We start from the raw sequence: 20323 nt of genomic DNA, 5'->3' as shown, positions 1-20323 counted from the left end.
CATAACCCTCCCCCTAACCCCGCTACTTACCTTCGGGATGACTGCATCGAGATTCTGACAGGTGGCGAGATTCCGGCGCCAGTTTCCTAAGTGCCAGCATACCCTTTGCTGGAATATTGACCGCGTCCCGATTAGAAATATTAAAAATGCTTAAAATTTACTAAAATTATTAAATTAAGTAACTTGTATCTAGTACAAATCAGGCAAAGCATCAGTCATTTATTTAGTAGGCAATTGTACATGGCGATTATGACTTCTAGGTAATGCTGCCCAGGTATAACCATGTTGAAGAAAGTATTTGATGTACTTCAAACAATGAAGTACATCTGTGATCATAGTATGTGTTGGACATACTCGGGGAGTAGCCATAAAGAGTGATAAAGTGGAGAGTGATAAAGTACCAACCAATCAGCTCCAAACTGTCATTTTTCAAACAGCCTGTAAAGTGACAGGAGCTGATTGGTTGGTACTTTCTCCATTTGATCACTTTTCAAGGTTTATTTCCCCCATGATGACTGTTGAACATAGTAATGGATCATGTTGTAGTCTAAGGGGTCAGTCCAATTAGGAGCGAGTTTGCAAGTGCGAGTTTATCTCCTGAAACTCTCACACTCCGCACGAGTGCTCTCTCCTGAGAATCTTGCAATCCAATTAGAAAGGCCAACTCTCACTAATCTCAGTGAGGGCGTGCGAATTCCCATAGCATGCGACATGGGACAAGTGCATAAAAATGTGGGGAGACAATACTGGACCTCCAAAAACTGATACTTTTGTTAGCAGGTCCATATAGAAGGCTGTTAGTGGGCATAAGGAAAGTACTGGAGGTTTTTAGATGGTGTCAAATGGCTGATTTGTGCATTTTTTTGCAAAATAAGAGATAAACAGCAAACTTTTTTTTGTTTAATCTCAAATGAAAAATGCAAAAAAGGTGATTTTGGAGTAATATGATGCCACTTTCATTTTATTTATTTTATAAATGTAAATAAAGAATTTTTTTTCCAATCAAAAAATACTGTAATCAAAGTTGGGGTGCCTAAACTAACGAAAAAGTTTGATTTTTGAGGGTAATTTGAGGATATTTTTTTAAACACCCACAAATGTCATATTACTATTGGGTCAATTAAGCGAATTGAAAACTTCTAAATGCCTAATTAGTCCTTAGTGGCACTGTCTAAGGGGTTCTGCACTGCGTCCTGACATTTTTTACCCTAAAATATACAGTAGATTTTTTCCCTACCCCAGGGGAGGTGCGCACAAGTAATCACGAGTTTGGAATTGCATTGCGAATGCAATTCGCCATGCGAGTTAGACCTGAAAACAGCTTGCTAAGCCAACTCTCATCTAATTGGATTGCCCCTAGGTATACATATCTGATCTACTTTAAATAACAATAGTTGGAGTCCCATATCAGTGCAGGTATGATTTCTGGAACAGAAATCCAAATATTCATCATGGACATGTTTATCTGCCATTTACCATCACTGTGTTTGTTGCTGTATGTGTTTCTGTACTGACCACTGAGAGCCAATGGCAGATAGAGATGCTTTCCCAGAGTGTCCTTTTATAATATATCCGTGTTCTGATATAGAATTCCATTCTGCAAAGCATCACAGAGCAGTATGGGTGCTGCTGGAGGGGGAAAAGTTATAAAGTACATGCTGTGTTTTTTGAAGAGCGAACGGAGGAAAGGTAAATCCTATCATTACAATGATTGGATCAATCTGTAGATATGGATTCACACAATTGAATAATAATATTATTTATTATTATTATTATTATTATTATTACAGGGTTGATGCAGCCATTTTGTATCATTAATTCCAAGGATTATTTATCCTAACCACAAAAATACAGACAAGTCAGGCATCTTGGGCGCACCACATAGGTTACACTAGGCATAATAGGCAATGCCAGAGATGAGACAAAATGGGGAAGCTACAGAATACTAAAGGGAAATGCAGGATCCTTAAAAATTTTTTTTAAAAATCATCAGACCCATGTATTGTTCATTCCACCCACAAGAGTGCCATGTGAGGCAGCCGTTGGGGGCAATACAGAGGTTATAATGTGCGATAAGCAATACGTGGCATTAAGACATAGAAAAGTAAATGAGGTGTCTAATATGATACGCACTGCATGAATAGTTCCACGTGTTGTTCATCATGTCCATGAAAGTACCAACAGAGGCAGCCAGGTGGGGTGAACTACATAGGTTACAGTTGGCAGAATGAGCATTTAGTATAAATATAACATACAATGGGGAAATATAGGAAAAAGAAAATATGAATATCAACACAGGGAAAGGACCATGTTGTAGTGGTATGGATACATATGGAAAGCAGTCAGCATATTGCAGGGCTAAGTACTAGGTAACAACCGATTATAACAAAGGTGACCTAATAAAAAATAAGTGAAGACCAATTGCACAAAATAGTAAAACACAATTTTAGGCATTATGGGTAGAATTACCAGGGGAAGTTGCAGGATGGTAGAGTAGTAGCATTCCTGAGGTGCAGTGTTAGAGAAATTGCTTAATTTGAGGTTAGATCTAAAGGTAGGTACATACTGCATAGATATATCTGCAGATGATGGTCATTCATACACACTGAACGGCCATCTGCTTCTGGCTGGGGGGCATCCTCTGCTGCATGTGTACAGGCGGTCAGCAGACTGCCTGTACACTGCCCAATGGACAGATATGTCTGCCATCGGCTGTGCAGCACAGCCGGCACAATATGTCTGTGAACTATGTCGTTAACAGACATATCGCTGGTACACACTGGCCGACTGGCACCAGATTTATTGGCCGATCAATTGATCAGCCTATATATCTGTCAGTGTGCACCCACCTTAAGTTCAAATTCCAGTTACAACGCCATGCTCTATCTGACGTGTGCAGGCCTTTAGGATTGGGCACTTGGCATTCATCTTTATTTAGGAGCCCTAGTGCACTGTATATTTCTTAAGAGAAATCTGATGTGTTTGAGTACCCTTCTCTCCTCCATTCGCCTTTCAAAAAATGGAAAGTTTTCTAAGCAGGAAGTGTTTTGTTTTTGTTTGGCTAACATCAGGCTTTCTACTATAGACTCTACATATTTTTAGTTAGTGTATTATTTTTAATGTTCATGCAAACATAAGCATAGCTGCACTTAAAAATAAAACCATGCATCTCTTGTGTTTCCTTTCAGGTACAAACCACATCATCCAGAAGTAACGTGTGTAGTGGAGCTCCGCAGGGAGTGAGCAGGGAGGAAGAGGGAGGACGCTACCATAACACAAAAAAGAGCAGTTTTCACGAGGTCTTCAATTTATCAGAAACAGAAAGGCCTTTGCCAGGTAAATGTATTAGTTCATAATCATATATTCTTAGAATTTAGATTTTCTGAAAACATTTCTGGATTTGCACTAACTGCATAAAAAGGAAAATACAGGGGAAATAAATGAGTATTGGCTTACCCAACATATGCACTTTAGCGAAGGTTTGATGCCAGACACAATAGTACATTTTACATTTATTTATTTATGATTTTACTTTTGTATACGTTGTATAGCTCTAAAAAATAACGAATTAAAAATCTTATGTTACAAAAAAAATTTTTTTTTATATATTTGAATCCTTAAAGAATCTGTTTATTTTCTCCAGCCCATAGCAAAAATAGTAAAATGTGTATGATTATAAAGCTACAGTATTCCTATTATAATGTAGCCTTTCCTATGTCATGACTTTTGTCATACTAAGTACAATGGTAGTATTCCCATCTTCATGCCAATAGTTTAGATCAGTGGTTCTCAAACTCTGTCCTCAGGACCCCACACAGGTCACATTTTCCAGGTCACCGATCAGGTGCACAGGTGTAGTCATTACTCACTGACAGTTTAAAAGATCCACAGGTTATTTCACTTGTGATTCTGTGAGGAGACAGGCAAAACATGCACTGTTTGAGGTCCTGAGGAGCGAGTTTGAGAACCTGTGGTTTAGATAGATTGAATGTGTTACTTGGTTATACAGTGTTCTCACTATTTGTTACATGCAGTCATGTTTGCAAGTACTGTGTACATAAAGACGTATAAATCTTGGTCTCCATTACACTTATAATATTTACCCTGACGATCTGCCACATGGAGATATGGGCGGTATACAGCTGTATAAAGACGCTGGCATTAATATTCAACAGTATATTTTACCATGTTCTTGGTTCGTTAAGTGTCAGAAAAGGAGGCACATTTCTTTTGGATTTTAATGATCCCTAGTTTTACTGTTGATTACGTTTGTTACTTTGGGGTATAAGCCATTGTCCGCGGACATATTAAAAAGGCCCACATGTTCTTTCCCCAAAGGACTGTATGTAACATACAATGACATACCTGTTCTATAACAGATACAGCACAGAGCTGTGACATTGGTAACTGGGACACTTGTGTGATTTTCAATTATTTTTTTTTGGGGGGGGGGGGTGTGCAAAACAAATATCTCATCACACAATGTATCCTTACCTAAAGTTAAGGAAAGGAGAATTATGATTTAGATTTTCAAGTCTCAACAACTGGGCACATGGGAGCTGCAGAATGCATAGTAAACACTATTGTAACTTCTTTGTTTCTTCCTCTGCCTGTCACTTGTAGCTTGTGACACTGGTTGGCGTTGCTGCTTAATTAACAGAGATAGGAAAATGCCTACGGACTACATCCGAAATGGTGTGCTTTATGTTACAGAAAAGTAAGTAGTGCTCCCTCTTGTTTGTTCTCATAGTTAAACATGCTTTAAGTTGATTAATGATTAAATTGCATAACAATAGTTGTATATTATCTTCTTCCGCTGTCTGACTGTTCTCCCTGATTTCATGCGTCACCTGATGATTAATATGCCATTTTAGGGCAATTTATGAAACAGTCTTGTCTGTTTTACACTCTTTAAGGGTTAATTAATTTGCCTGGTGCTGCAGGATGAATGTAAAGCATTAAGCGTCAGCCTGAATTCACTGAAATAAAAGTTATTTATTAAAAGAAAAATCATTTTGTATTGCATTTACTGGAATTTGCTTTATCTAATGCTCTATTTATCACCATTACTTTTTCAGCTATTTATGTTTTGAAAGTTCGAAGTCTGGGTCATCAAAGAGAAACAAAGTCATAAAACTAACAGATATAACGGATGTTCAGAAGGTATTGTTAAAGCTGCGGTTTCTGATTATTGTACAAACTTATCCAAGGTTATGCAGTCTATTTTATCACTGCGTTATATCAAAAGCCTTTCTCCACTGATGCAATTTCCTGCATGCCTTTTTTAAGTAGGGAAGGATGGAACACAGTTGCAAGAGTAGAAGTGGTTTTATGTTCATACTTTGCATAGCTAGAGCAGGATGTATAAGCATGGCATCCGCAATGCGGTACATCCAGCCTCTCATCGGGTACATACCGTGATTGATTACTGTGGTATGTACTTAGAAATGCGATGAAAATTGCAAAGGACAGCCCTCCCAATTAGAGCTTTCCTTTCCTAAGCCCTAGGATAGAGGGACTTCTGGGTTTAATGCCCAGAAGTCCCTCTGACACGTGGAAGGCCGCAGGGGAAGATGGGAGGGATCCGATTGGATCTCTTTCATGGTGGGGCGTCCCTATAAGAAGCCCATATACTTCTATTGGGTAATGCCATCTGAAGATTGAGTTATCCACCGGCACAAAGCAATGTATTCTGGTGCTTAGTACATATGGAAAATGTGGACAGAGCCACAGGATTTTGACGCCTGTCATTAGACCCCTGCCGTGTTTAGACAGTCGGAAGCCAGCGGTCGGCATTTCGACCACCGGCTTCCTGACTGCATCCCCTGCACCTTTGGTTGGGTCTAGTCAACATCCGGTACTTGTGGATAAGAGAAGGATATACATCCAGGCTCTTTGCCTCCGATTCGTTCCTCAACCCGAGACCTCCGCTTTCAGCTCCTCAGAAGGTTGCGACCAGTCAGAAATGCCCACTAGGCGGCTACAGGAAGCTAATCTTCCTGTAGCCACCTATATCAGAGGGACCTCTACACCTGCGGATCCTCCTCCCTTATGTCCTGATCACTGCTGGCCACAGTGATCAGGCACCGACGGCACCTTCCTCTCGGCGCACTTCCATTGAAGCTGCTGCTGTGACCTGATCACTGTGGTCAGCAGTGATCAGGCAGCCGGCCTCACCCCCCTTTCAGTAGGAAGCAGTAGCTGCGGCTGCTGCTATGTACCCAGGCCGCCAGCGGGACACCCTCCCCACTGCAGCTCCGGAGCAACAGCGAACACTGAGTAAAAGAAGCAGCAGCTTCCACACATATGCACACATATGTGTATGTATGTGTATACACATACATACATACATACATACTCGAGTGTTTTCCATATCCGAAATGCTCGGGACCAGGAGCATATCGAATATGGGATTTTTTTCAGTATTTACAATACCTGGTGGTCCGGCTTGCATTGCAGGGGTTCAGCGGCGTCCATGGCAGGGGTGTGGGACCATCGATGGTTTGCAAACCGATGTTAAGGAAACAATGGTGGCTGTGACCTCAAACAATCAATGGTTTCTATTGATGGTTGAACCCATCGGCCATTATTACAGCATACCATAAAAATTGCAATTTCCTAAAATTGTGTTGCATACGTTTTTAAAAAGTTGTTCTTGAACTAATTCTGTCCTAAAAAAAGACAATCTTTGAGCAGTTTTTGGAAAACATATCTTTTCATTGAGGAAAGCTATCAATAAATGTTTTTTTTCTTATATATAAAGAAAGGGGTGAAGAAAGAAAGCGCAAAAAATAAATTTATTGATAGCTTCCCACAATGAAAGGATATTACCAGCTATTTAGCAATTATTACTGAGCCAAAGTAATTTGAAAAAACATACATTCACCATTTATAAAAACAGATCAGGAAAAAAATACACCTGAAGAATATTTGCTGTTTTATATTATACCTTCAAAAGATAATAACCTCCTTGATATTTATAACCACAAGATCCTTATTATTGTAGAACCCATAACAGGCTATTATCTATGAGTAACAATCACAGCTGTAATCTCTTTAAAAAATACACATAGTAACAACAGGTTCAATTTGTAACTGTTTCGCAGTAATTGGTATTCTTACACTAGTTGTTACACAAGTAGCAATCTAAAAAAGTGGATTCTTGTGTAACAGCCCTTTTATACAGTGTGGGGTTATTCTGCATATTTTATCTGCACCATCCTGTATCTACAATTTAGAGCACAGTCTTTAGGCATTTTATTCCAAGGAAAAGGAAATATTAACTCTTTCCACAGCAATTTTAAATCACAGCACGCAGTCCGATTCCCCAGTTGATTCCATCACACTGCACGGCCATTTTTTTTCCACATGGATCTCCACAGTCAATTTAAAATATAAGGGCATATGTATCAAAGCTTGATGTGAGATAAAATTGTGGCAATCATGTGATATTGCGCTCAACGCGTTTCGCTCAACGCGTTTCGCTGGGTAGATTAAAGTCCAGCTTCCTTAGGAGCATATATGCTCCTGAACGCAATATCACGATTGCCATTTGGACATACCACTTTAAACTCAGTTTGGATCTACATTCGTGACTTTGGACTGAATTACCCTAGTTATTGACAGCTATAAAGAACATCCGGGGGATCTACATCAGCCTAATCTTCTGCGGTAAACACTGCTAAGGACTGAATGAACTTTGTGATTCCTGAACCGGTAACATTCTGCTGCTCATTTGGGTCATATTCTTACAAAGGAGTATGACTGATTACTATTGAGACTTAACAGTTTCTTATCTGGATGTCCTATGCAATCTATTCTATACCCAATTGGATTATTTTAATTGGTATTAATTTATGTCTTTTCTAATTTGTTGTAAATAAATACATATAGCCTTTTAGACACCGTCCATTTTGACTACTCTAATTAGAGTTTAGTGTTGTGTTAGCGCTAATATCCCATCATTTTCTTATTCATAGTTACTTTAGGGGCTGACACCCCTTTTACCAGCTGCTCTCAGACAGCGTTTTGGCCCTTTATACAAATTATAGTATTGGCACTGTAATAGATGCTTCTGTGAGTAAGTGTGGCTCTATGCAGCACATAAAGTATCTTTAGACTCTCACATCTCTGTTCGCAGACCCATAGGGCTGTGCGCAAAAAATGAGAGTCCATGCTAAGATCAGGCTGCAAGGGGGGCAAATTGCCATGCCATTGCAGGAGTTTCAATGACGTTCCAAAGGCAATTCATTCCCCTTTGCTCCGAATTGGATTGACCCCTAGGAGTCAGTATTTCAGGTGACTTTAAAGGTAAGTACCGTATATACTCGAGTATAAGTCGAGTTTTTCAGCACATTTTTTGTGCTGAAAAAGTACCCCCTTGGCTTATACTCGAGTGAAGTGTAGCGTTGACCGGACGGAGTTCGGTCAGCGCTACACAGCACAAACACACAGCCGCCGGAACCGGCAGCTGTGTGTTTGTTGTAATCAGCAGCCGCTGAGAGTCTGTCAGACTCTCATCGGCTGCTGCTGCTCCCACTGCGGGAGCGGCTGGAGGAGCTTTTAGCCGCGGGACCAGGAGCGGGAGTTTCAGGTAAGTGATTTTTTTTTTTATATTCTTATTACGTCTCTCTCTACTGGGGGGGGGACTACAGGGGGCACTACCAGGGGGCGATTACTACAGGGGGCACTACCAGGAGGCGATTACTACAGGGGGCACTACCAGGAGGCGATTACTACAGGGGGCACTACCAGGAGGTGATTACTATGGGGGGCACTAAAAGGGGGGATTACCACTGGAGAACTACCAGGGGGGATTACTACTGGAGGCACTGAAAGGGGGGATTACCACTGGGGGCACTACCAGGAAGGATTACTACTGGGGGCACAACCAGAGGGAATTACTACTGGGGGCACTACCAGCTGCTGCCATTTCCCACCCTAGGCTTATACTCGAGTCAATAAGGTTTCCCAGTTTTTTGTGGTAAAAGTAGGTACCTCGGCTTATTCGGGTCGACTTATACTCGAGTATATACGGTAAGCAATGTGACAAAGCTATAAGAAAGTAAGATGCTTGATTGCATAGGCAGAGAAAGAAGTAATAATGCCAACTGTGTAGGTCATTGATACGGCCTCATCTAGAATACGGTGTTCAGTTCTGGAGGACATATCTCCAGAAATATACAAATAAATGATAAAAACCTTCAGATATATCAAAGATAAGTACTAGAACACAAGGACATGCACTGAAACTGGAGGGAAGTAAGTTCAGGGGAAATTTTAGGAAAATTACTTAATAGGAAGGGTAGAGGATGAGTGGAATAGTCTCCCATCAGCGGTGGTAGAGGCTAATACAATATAGCAATTTAAACATGCTTGGGATAGATATAATAATATCCTTACAAAGAACTAATGCCGGCCATACACGGGGCGATTTGAAAACGTACGACACCTCGGCAGACTCTTAACGGGAATTGGACTCATTTGAAATTAAAGAATAGTTTTTCACGTAAATTAAATGGCAGCAGTAAAAAGGGAAAAACTTTAATTTTGTATCAGTTAGCAGAGCTTCCATCAATTTTTCTGGTGAAACTGGATATTATGAATCAATCTCTACATATATAAAATAAAGTCCATTGTTGTGATATATCGGTTTAGGCAGCAGAAGCCAAGAAAGCACTCTGACTTCTGTTTTTTTTTTAAATTAACTTGTACCACTAAAATTGTCACTGCTCGGCTCCCTTTTGTCATACATTAATGTGTCATACACCTAAACCTTCCTCAACAAATGCTCTATAGAATAGTGAAAACTGGATCCAGTGGTTCTCGAGATAAGCCTGAACAAACAGACAGATGCCTACCAGGGACTTTATTTTATGTATATTGAAAATGTTGTTATTGAAATAGATTTATTTTTTATTAATAATCTATATAATAATACTGAAATGTATATTAATCATATAATATTTTTGTGTTTTGCAGTATAAGGTTCTGTCAGTTCTCCCAGGATCTGGGATGGGCATTGCAGTTTCAACCCCTGCTACACAAAAGGTATGTATCCTATATCTCTTGTACACATATCAGTTTGAATTTAATATTTTACATTTCCCCTTTTGTAATATAGCCGTTTCACCTGGAATTTGTTTGTGCAATATTTATACGGAGATCATACACATGACATGATCACCAGATTTAAGATACTTCAAGAGGAATTCAATTAGTCACAGTAATTTACCGTGGGCTAGTTGATCCCCCAGGGCTATACGATTAGAAGCAGACCGCAGGCTTCACTTAACATAGATTTTTTTTATACAGGTCTAAGCAGACCCGAAAAGAAATCCCGATAAATGGCCTGTTAATGGGTTCTAAGACCCTGTTAACTAATAGGTTCGGGTATTTATCATGTATTCTATGTGTTAACGCCCGTTAACATGTTATTTTAACGTGTGTTAAAAAGGGTCTCGAGTGAAAAAGGGGCTCTAATTGAATAGCTCCGGGCATTAAAGCCCGAGGCTAACACACTTTTTCGAACCTGTTAAATTAATGGGTCTAATTGAATTCCCCCTTTTGTCCACCAATGGTACTATACATTTCTATCATATATGGAACCACAAGTAAATTGTGTAGTTTTTTTGCCATGAAGAACTGTAAAGGCTTACATGAACTCTGCTGAAGTTATTCCTCTGGTCAGAATAATTTAGTCCAGTGACTCTAGTGTCACACCTTTGCTATTGATTAGGTGTGTCTCCAGTGACAACCGGAGGCTAAGCTTATCCAGTTGGGGTTTGGAGACTTAAGCTGGATACACACCTATACAATCCTCTGCCCAATCACCCGATATCAGGTGATAGGGCCGACGATTGTATAGGTGTGTATGCTATACTGTTGCAGGAGCATTAGCAGACTAAAGCTGGCCACACATCTAAAGATTATCTGTCCAACCAGCCAACTAGTAGATTGGTTGGAATTAAAATTTGGTAAGGAATACAATCAGCAACTTGCTCCCAGACGCTGAAAAATGGACCAAAACTGTTGTATAAACAAATAGTTTAAATCAAACATTTAACAAACTTGTCTGATGACCATTTTCATCTGTTTTCTGGCATTTAGGAGTAAATTTCTGACCATCATTTACTCCAATTCCTTACCAGATTTTCATTCCAACCAATCAACAAGTTGGATGTAAGTTGTTCTAGTGTGTGGCCAGCTTAACTGGTTATAATGCTCCTGCAGCGATCGTGAGGTAGCATTTTATAAGCTTAATATTAGTTGGCAGGACCTCACGATCGCATAGAAGCCCGTACACATTGTGCTATGTCTGCACTGTGTGTACAATGCTCACAAGCGGCTGATGGGGCCACAGCATTCATTTGGTCGGGAGAGTTTAACCCAATCAGCAGCTGATCAAAAAGGTGTGTACTCAGTAAGGGCCTATGAGACCCAGAGTACTGTTTTGTGGGTAGGAATTGACACCAATACACGTTTCCTCTGCTCTTCCCTGGCCTATGCCCCCATGGGGAAATATTTAGTGAGGTTACTAAAACATCTAATTAGAGATTGTGGAGCCAGGGACTGAACACAACTGTTCCTTGTCACCTCACTGCCCCCCCTAACCTCGCCTCTGCAGACAGTTTCTAAATGTCTTCTATTAATCATGGACTTTTAAACACTCTAAGAGGTTAATGTCTTGACATACCTCCCAATTATCCACTGTCAATTGTCCATTGTCTGCGACAGGCCTATCAGCAGTGGCTACATGAGAATAAGATCATTATTTGATGAATTATAGTAGGCTGATGGGACAAATAAAATAGGATGAGTTTTGGATTGATTTTTTTTTTTTTCTATAAATGTTGGCCTTTTATGTTCACACTGGCATCAGCGCTTTTAAAAAAATATTTTTAACATAAAGTTACTGAAATTGTGCTGGAATGTTATTTTAATGGAACTAAACAAAGTGTTGTATATATTATAATAATATATAAACACTTCAGGTGTGTTCCAAAGACGACACAGAATACATAAGCAAAAAGAATCTGATATCTACAGGAAAAATGTTTTTATTTGTTCCAAATACCTTCAGAAATAGACTTGTTAAACTTAAAATAACATTACTTAGTGCACTCTGGAGCAAGTTATCAGGCTCATAATGATGTGAGGTAGCTCAGAGTATGTACTAGCTATTTATTAGGAAAAAATATATGTTTGTAACTTTGTCACCAGGTGGCAATAACAGTCTCTCTTGAATAGTACAATAATTGCTGTAGCAACACTTTACTGAAGAATACATTATCGGCTTCTACTTTCATACATCTTGGCCATCCGGACCTCGCCCTATGTGACTTTTGGTTATGGGGTTTTGGAAGAATCAGGTGCGTCAGGAAGAGAGATCCTACCCTATCAGATCTGAAAGATTACATTAGATATATGTGCTGGCTTTTCCACCTGACATGTTTTGTTCTGCTATAGAGAAGGCTGTTCTTCAAATGGAAACTATTGATGACCACAATGGAGGACTCGTTAAACAAATGTTTCACAATTTAAGTGGGTTTTTTTTTGCCACCTGGTGACAATTTCTGACTAATATTTTTTGATCAATAAACGGCTAGCGCATCCTCTAAACTACCTGTTGCCCAAATTTCACATCATTACAAACCTTAGAACGTAATCCAGTACTTTAAGTAGGGATACTTTATTACACATTCTATTTACCATGTACAGCGAATGAAGTGGAAGGAATGGTGTGCCTACCTGCTTCATTGCCTCTCCAAATTCTTTCCGCATATCTACATCAGTTGCAGTCTTTTAAAGCCAATGACGTTCATTACTGAGAATAAAACACTTTTTAAAAATTTGGTTCACATTAAAATGTCTGATTTGTTTTACATTTCTGAAAGCTCCACTGCCACCGATTATAAAGTTTTGCTAACATGCTTTTCCCTTAGCCAGAGCCCTGGGTGCTGCTCATATCAACTCCATTTGAAGTTTATTTACAGTATTCACTTTAAAATGGTGATGTTAGGGAGGCGTGCACTGCAATCTCATTAAAAGTCTGAGCAAATGTCTCTTTTAAAACGTATTTTACTTTTTTTTTACTTTTATAAATAAATGTTCTCATCGTGTCATTGCTTAGTAATCTCATACAACATGTTTGCTTCTTTTGTAGCCACTAATCTTTGGTGCCATGGTACATAGAGATGAAGCATTTGAGACCATCTTCAGCCAGTATGTCAAAATTACATCTGCAGTGACGATCAGTGACACCTAGGCTAATTATTCATCTATCGTCCCAGCTTTACAACATCATTTTGCATTCCACTTCTTAAGTCTATTTTGCAATAATGTTACTGAATAGAGGGTTATATTTTTCTGTTACTGGAAGCAGTTGGTTTGTTTTATATAATTGTCTGTTATTTTAAAGCATCAGTCCTCCCCATTTTTTTAAAACTGAAAATACACATGAAATAGTGATTCATCTTTGTGAATCCATCCAGTGGTGCCCTCAACATATATTTATTATTTTTATACATATTTTTTAATGTGCATACATTGAAAATCAAGAGATCTATTGGTTTTCAGTACCGATACTGATAAAATCGTACAGTTGTGACATTTTTTAAACTTGTTACATAGGGCAGTAGGACACTTTATTTTTTGGTGGGGTGCATTAAGTGAGGAAAATGTTCGATAACCTTAATTATTCCCTAAAGTGAACTGCCAAATAATTAACTGCACTTTTTGTTCTCCTATAATTTAATGTTTCTGTATGGAATAATGAAGTTTAAAGGCTCTGGAAGATATTCTGCTTAGAAATACTGCTAAAATACATGGGTCTAAATGCAGAGGTAGCAACTGAGGACCCTTATCGGTGCCACTCAGCTGCCGCACAAGGTGTAGGTGCCACACCTGCGGCTCCGGGCCCTGTACTACACTGCCATCTCCTCTGGGCATTTCGCTCAGCTGAGAATAGTGCAGTGTCTGGAGTTAGCAGGGAGGTTAATGAGCTGTTTGATCACTGACTCGACAAAGCATGTGAACATCCAGAATGGTGTAAGCACTTGCCAGTATTCTAAGGCTGCAAAGATAAATTGACTCATGGGAAATTATCTGTTAATTTCCTCTGTGAGCAGTAAATGCAGGTCAGTGAGCAGCATAGGGGAAAGTGGTGGAGAGAAGAGTTTATCTCCATGGCTCTTGGTTGCCTATTCAAAATGTTGCCGTGGGTCCCTCTAATTCCTATTAGTCACCCGTTAAAAATATTACTGCTGTGTCTTAACCTAATGAGTAACCTGTTGAACCAATAATTAAAGCTATTGCAAGCACACTGTTACACAGATTGTATTTAGAATGCCTGACTCTAAACATTGATTATTAAATGCATCTTAGGTTATCTGCACAAACGAATTTAAGGCCAGAATAACTAGTACTTAGCTTTGTCTGACAGAGTACAAAAAATATAAACAATATGTATTTTATACAGCGTGCTTTGATGTCTGAAGTTACCAATGCTGACAAAACCTTTCAGTTCCCGAAGACAAGTCAATCTGCAAAATATTTTGTAGCCTCAATGGCATGAACGGTTTATATATGTCTGCTGGCACTGCCCTGTTGATACACTTTAGCCAATTACTTTAATTCAGCATCTCTACTGCCAGGTCTCGGGTGTGAGCCACTAAAATATTAAGGGTCAGATTCACCGATGAACACATTTCTTGGTAAAATAGACGTTGGGGTTGAAGTTTTCCTAAGTGTGAATCTCCGCAGGATTCCGCAACTCTGATAAGGTTAAATGGGTTTAATATTTTTTTGGAGTTGGGGAATTTACACTATCCACTCTTTCCTCCAAGCTAATACACAGGTGGGAGACCTTCTCCTCGGATCGCAACCATTTGCAAAATGCAGCTCTTAATTATCAACGCTTGCTCTGTGGTTACACACTGCTAAAAAATAACTCCTGATTGACCATTGAAAAGCTTACAAAAGTCAATTTAACACTAGACTGCATATGTTTTACCGTGTCCCCAATAAATTACTCCACAGTTTAATAAAGTATTTTCAGTGTCCGTTCAATTGTGCAGACTATGTATGAAAGTTCCATCTTCACCTTAAATTATTGAAAAGCAACTTGACTTATGCTCTGATAAATTTATTTTCATGGTGTCTTGTTCTGAAGTAGGAAACTTGTTGATTTCATCCTGATCAAATCATCCTGTTGTAAGTCTGTTCCCAAATATGCAGTACATGTATTTTATTATGAAATTATTGCAAATTTAAAATTGATATTTTATATTATTCATTGTCAGGCTGAAGCCAATACCTTCCATACCTGCATATTACAGAGGTCTTTGACTAAAGCCTTCACATACATTAGTAATTCATTTTTTGCAACCTTGTCAGCATTTTGAGTGTGATTAATGCAGCTTTATGAAGTTCTTTGATTTTCAGTCTTGACTGCAGAGTACTAAAAAGTAAAACTGTTGCAATGTGAACATTACATGCAAATAAATATTCATAGCAGCAGATCTGTAGTCAACCTAATAGGAATATTATTACAAGTATTGTCTATGCCACATAAAGGCTTTTACTGACCAGTGATCAGGTCACCAGAGCAATTGTTTTCTTATAGCAGTTACAGCTTCTAAGTGAATTATATGAATCGGTGTGCACACTTACAGGATGCATTTATATTACAGTACAAGTAATAGCTTACTACTGTATGTTTCTATAATTACAAAACCTGTTTGTGTAGAACGTTCTCTATAATTGTTACTCATGATCAGAAAGTGGAAAGACGTTCTAAAGGTGACTTGCTAAGAATAAGACTGTTGGGAATATATGTGTATAATGCCTCTCCTCTGTCCTTGCAAGTGCATATACACATGTTAGATATGATAAACCCACATGACTTTAGTTTGCTGGCCCAGTGGCAGAAATTAGGTTTTAGTTACCTTGTTAGATTTTTAGCCTAATGATCTGATTGTGTTTGTTGGAATTATAAAATACTTTGTTTGCAGAATTACCCAACAGCTGTTCAAGTCCTTAAATTGTTTTCCCTGGTATTATTGAATGATCTGAGAACAGGTTAATTACTTAGTTCACATTTTTTATCATTACAGGTAGCAGTAGGATCGTTGTATCCCAAGTGACCAAAGCTCTCGATTAATGAGTGTCAAAATTAGTGTGGTGTTTTTTTTTTTTTTTTTTTATTATTTTTAGATCCATTTCTGCTGGCTCTGTTTGCAAAAAGCAATTGTCATTCGCATATGTATTCATTTTGGTGATAATGGTGTTTTCCAGACTGGAATTCTAGACTTTTGGTTGGTGAATTAGCTTTCTCTGTAAGATGCCTGAGCTGCTTGTAATGCATGTCACAAGACACAACCCATTTGGAGTTGAGACCATTTCATGACAAGAATTGAAGTTGTACTGCTTTAAATGAGATCAAATGCCAGAATTAATTGTACTAGAAATGCCTGAAACACGCATTAACTGAACTTAGACAAGATTTAAATGTTCCCCTAATTGTGGTCATGGATTGTGAACATATGGCTAGATTTTATACAGAGGTGTGTAACTAGGCTAAAAACTTCAGAGCATTATGAATGGTTTAGTGTATGGTTCATACATAGGAAGTATAAATGAGTAAAAACACAGATTCTGTTTCTGTTTTCCCAATACTATATTTTGTACTGGAAGCGTTATTTAACATTTGAGATACATTGTACTGTAGTCTACATGTAAACCTCTGTTGAAATTTTAGAAAACAATAGTGGGAACGGCACAGTTAACATACTTTATCTATTTTGAATGCGTTTTCCATGCATTTATTAACGTGAAAAGAGAGAATAGTGGAAACCAGCGCTAAAACACTTCACAAGGTCACCTCACTCACTCATTTCTATTCACATATTTATTTAGGGTACAATGTGTCTTAGATCACAGGTATCATTTGTGCATTAAGTGTTGGGTGTGTGTTTTCCAGATCTTGAAGAATAACATAACTGTAACATTATCAGTGGCCCAGGTACTGAGGCTTTCTAACATCTCCATATTCAACAAATTTTGGTAGACTTTTTTGTTTTTGTTTTTTTTGGAAATTTGAGATCTTTTTTGTCTCATTCCTGGCCAACTGGTTTTTAAGTAATTAGATTTAAACTGTATAAATTTAAATGTTTAAGTGTAAACTACAATAACACACTGTTCATTAAAAATTGTGTTAGATGTCAGTAGTTGGCAGACTAATTGCACCACCAAAATGATGAGGTCTTTTTAAATTGCAACTGTCACTTGGACATGGCAGAAACAGCCATCATACATGCTAAAGCTGGGTACACACCTTAAAAATATATCTGCAGATGATGGTTGTTCATACACACTGAACAACCATCATCTGGCCGTGGGTCCCGCTGGCGGACAGATAAATCTGCAATCGGCTGTGCAGCTCAGCCAACGCAATATTTCTATAAAGATTTAGTTCACAGACCTATCGCTGGTACGCACTAGCCAACGGGCACACAATATATTGGCCGATCAATTGATCGGCCAGAATATTTGCCAGTGTGTACCTAGCTTTAAGCTGCATTGTCAAGATGATCAATGTTATGAATATGACTGCCTCCTCTGTACTGAGTGATGTGCACTTTACATGTTTTGGGAAGGAGGTTTGATCACCTGTCATTCAAGGATGCATATCTATATACAATTTATATTTTTGTCCTTTTGGAACTATTTTTTGTTTACACTTTGTTACTTTACAGTGTTACTAATCTTTGGAGTCCTATTCTAATATAATTTGATGGGATGTGGCGGTCGTTGAATTGGTACTCTTTATGTAGAAATCTCACTTAATGTTGGAGAGTGGAGACCTTTATCTGTGTGTCTGCATTCATTTTGTACAAAAGAAACTACTTGATACTTTAAAGGAACTTATGTGTTTACTTCTAGTGCTTTGTGACCTGTGTTTTGAAACTTTATCTCGACCAAATTTTCCAAGACACTGGAATTGCATCAATTTTACGTTTAAGAGAAAGCAATGTGGAGAAATGAGCAGTGTGGTTGTTTGCAGTGCTGACTTTTAACTGTGAAATGTGAATTTCTGTTTATATTGCTTTGCCGTTTTGGGTTTTTTTTTTTTTTATATGGGAGGTTTTTGTAATGTATTGTTAATTGCAGTTTGTGTCTTTGCAATCACACTGGCCTGTTGGAGTTCCTTTACAATTGTAAGGGGAAATGAAAACAGCCTGATTTTAATACTACTTTTGCTACTCTCTCCTGGCTGTAGGGTGATTTCAAGGTTGGCAATGGCAAAGGAACATGGGGATGAACACAGACAAACAGACTTAATGATCTCCATGAAGTCTTGTTCATACACTCTCGGTAGACACATTTTGTATTTGTTTTGTTTACCATAGTGCACTTCAGAATGGAAATGAGCAGGCCAGACTTTGGAACCTATTAAATAACATGGTGCAAAGAGCAATAAAGCACATTAAGAACCAATCAGATATTGGCTTTTAGTTTATTTTTCACTGCTGAAAGCTCATTTGATATGTTGTATAAATTACATTGTGCTGTTAGTCCTTTACACCTTTATTTAATAAGCCCTGTTGTGTATAAAACAGTTTTAATATATTTACCAAAGTGGCAAACTTCCAAAAAAGGGAGTATATTTAAGACATACTGTTGGTGGCAGAGAGCTTCTTTGTTCATAGTTAGACTAAACTATTACTATAGATCTGTAGATTAAAATGAAATGTAGTGATCACATGAAAACCCTGGCATTTTGTCTCCAATTTATGCTAAACAACTGGGTAGGCTGACAATTTGCTGTAACTGTAGAATTGTTTGTCTGAGTTGAATGTAATGTGGATTTTGCATTTGATGCACATGTACTGGATTAAAGCACTATATTCTCTCATAGCTTTATCACTTATGAAGTGCACTTTGGCTAACCGGACATGAAGTGAGCATTATTGTACTATGATGAGTAATGCTGCTAAACTGATTTCCCCCTCCAAATGAAGGAGTGCATTTTATAAACTAGAATATGTGGTCATTCACGAGGCTATGCTGTATTTTATATTTCAGCAGTGGTATGGTGTTTATCTGATACCCCCAGGTACTGGCCATCATTCAGCCGAGATAGGGAAAGTCTTTCAGACACTTTGCTGTGGCTGGGCTGGTGATTCAGCAAATGGTGAAAAGACAACTTTGTTCTGGAAGGTGTAAAAATATGTAATTTTGACCAAGATTTGATAAAATAATTTCTTTCTGTACATTTATTTAATTACTCTTCAAGTAAGCTAAGTGAAAGTAGTGTAAAGGTACATGTATAGTCCTGCACTACATTATTCTTAGCATATTATTTGGCTGATTATTGAAAGGACACATTGGCAAACCTCAATTTCTACATTATTAAGAGAAGGGGCATCACAGATGTAAGTTTATTGAAACTTAAAGAATTGTATTTATATTTTTGACATTTGTCTGCTCTGTATAGAACTGTTAGTTTTTACTAAACTCTGTAAATTTGGGTCAGTTATCTCTTGTACCGAGGCTGCATTAGAATGATGCTACCATTTCTATGTCTGAGGTCTGAGAGTCTATTTTTGAATTTGTGAATAATTATATCTCCTAACAAGAAACTTGTATGTAACAAACTTACCCTGTACATTTTTTTTAGAAGAATCTTTATTGTTTAACAAAAAAAAGTCTTGTTAAAAAAAACAAACAAATAAAACCTAATTTCAACGAATGTGGAAGAAAGTTGTTTTCCTTTTCTTATTATTACATGGTTTAAATATTCAAGGATTTTTTTTTTTTTTTATATAGGCTATACATACTAAAAAAAAAACCTACATATATCCAAATAAACTAAGTTTACATAACAATGACTTAAAACTGTAGCTTCAGGGCGTGAAACAAACCAGAATAAGTGGTGATCCCTAAAAAGGGAAAAAACATTTTTTTGTACTTTCAGGGGGTGATGGGTGTAATAAGTAAAATGCAAAACAAAGGCGCATAAATTTAAATAGGTGTTCGCAAGGGATGACCAGCATATTTTCCAAACTGGGTGCTGCTGGGGTGCCTCATTACACTTGCAGGGGTGCCTCGGCTTGGTGGTCCAGTACCAAATAAATATTTAGTCAGTGTGATAGGCAAAACCACTGCTAATGGCTGCCATGCAAAAAATGTGGACAAAAAGAAGCGCAGCCCTGCCGACCACCACATAACTGTACCTAAGGGTGATATATAAGCACAATTTATTTCATTTAATTTTTGCTGAATTTCTCAATAAGAAACTTTTGGCCCAGGGGTGCCGTGA

The 20323-nt window shown here is 38.2% G+C and overlaps 1 protein-coding gene across 1 annotated transcript in view; it reads left to right on the top strand.

The window, feature by feature from the left end:
- The window catches only part of GRAMD4 (GRAM domain containing 4), a 174601-nt gene extending 154857 nt beyond the window's left edge, over window positions 1-19744 (top strand). Inside the window, exons 15-19 of the mRNA XM_088480161.1 lie at window positions 3189-3336; window positions 4624-4717; window positions 5079-5163; window positions 9982-10050; window positions 13166-19744. Coding sequence (XP_088336287.1) covers window positions 3189-3336; window positions 4624-4717; window positions 5079-5163; window positions 9982-10050; window positions 13166-13267 — 498 coding nt within the window. The 3' untranslated portion in view covers window positions 13268-19744. The remainder of the gene's footprint in view (window positions 1-3188; window positions 3337-4623; window positions 4718-5078; window positions 5164-9981; window positions 10051-13165) is intronic.
- The last annotated feature ends 579 nt before the right edge of the window (window positions 19745-20323 follow it).

The sequence above is a fragment of the Taudactylus pleione genome, unplaced genomic scaffold, assembly GCF_031769625.1.
Source record: "Taudactylus pleione unplaced genomic scaffold, aTauple2 ptg000251l, whole genome shotgun sequence".
NCBI lineage: Eukaryota > Metazoa > Chordata > Amphibia > Anura > Myobatrachidae > Taudactylus > Taudactylus pleione.
This window is presented reverse-complemented; position numbering and strand designations above follow the sequence as displayed.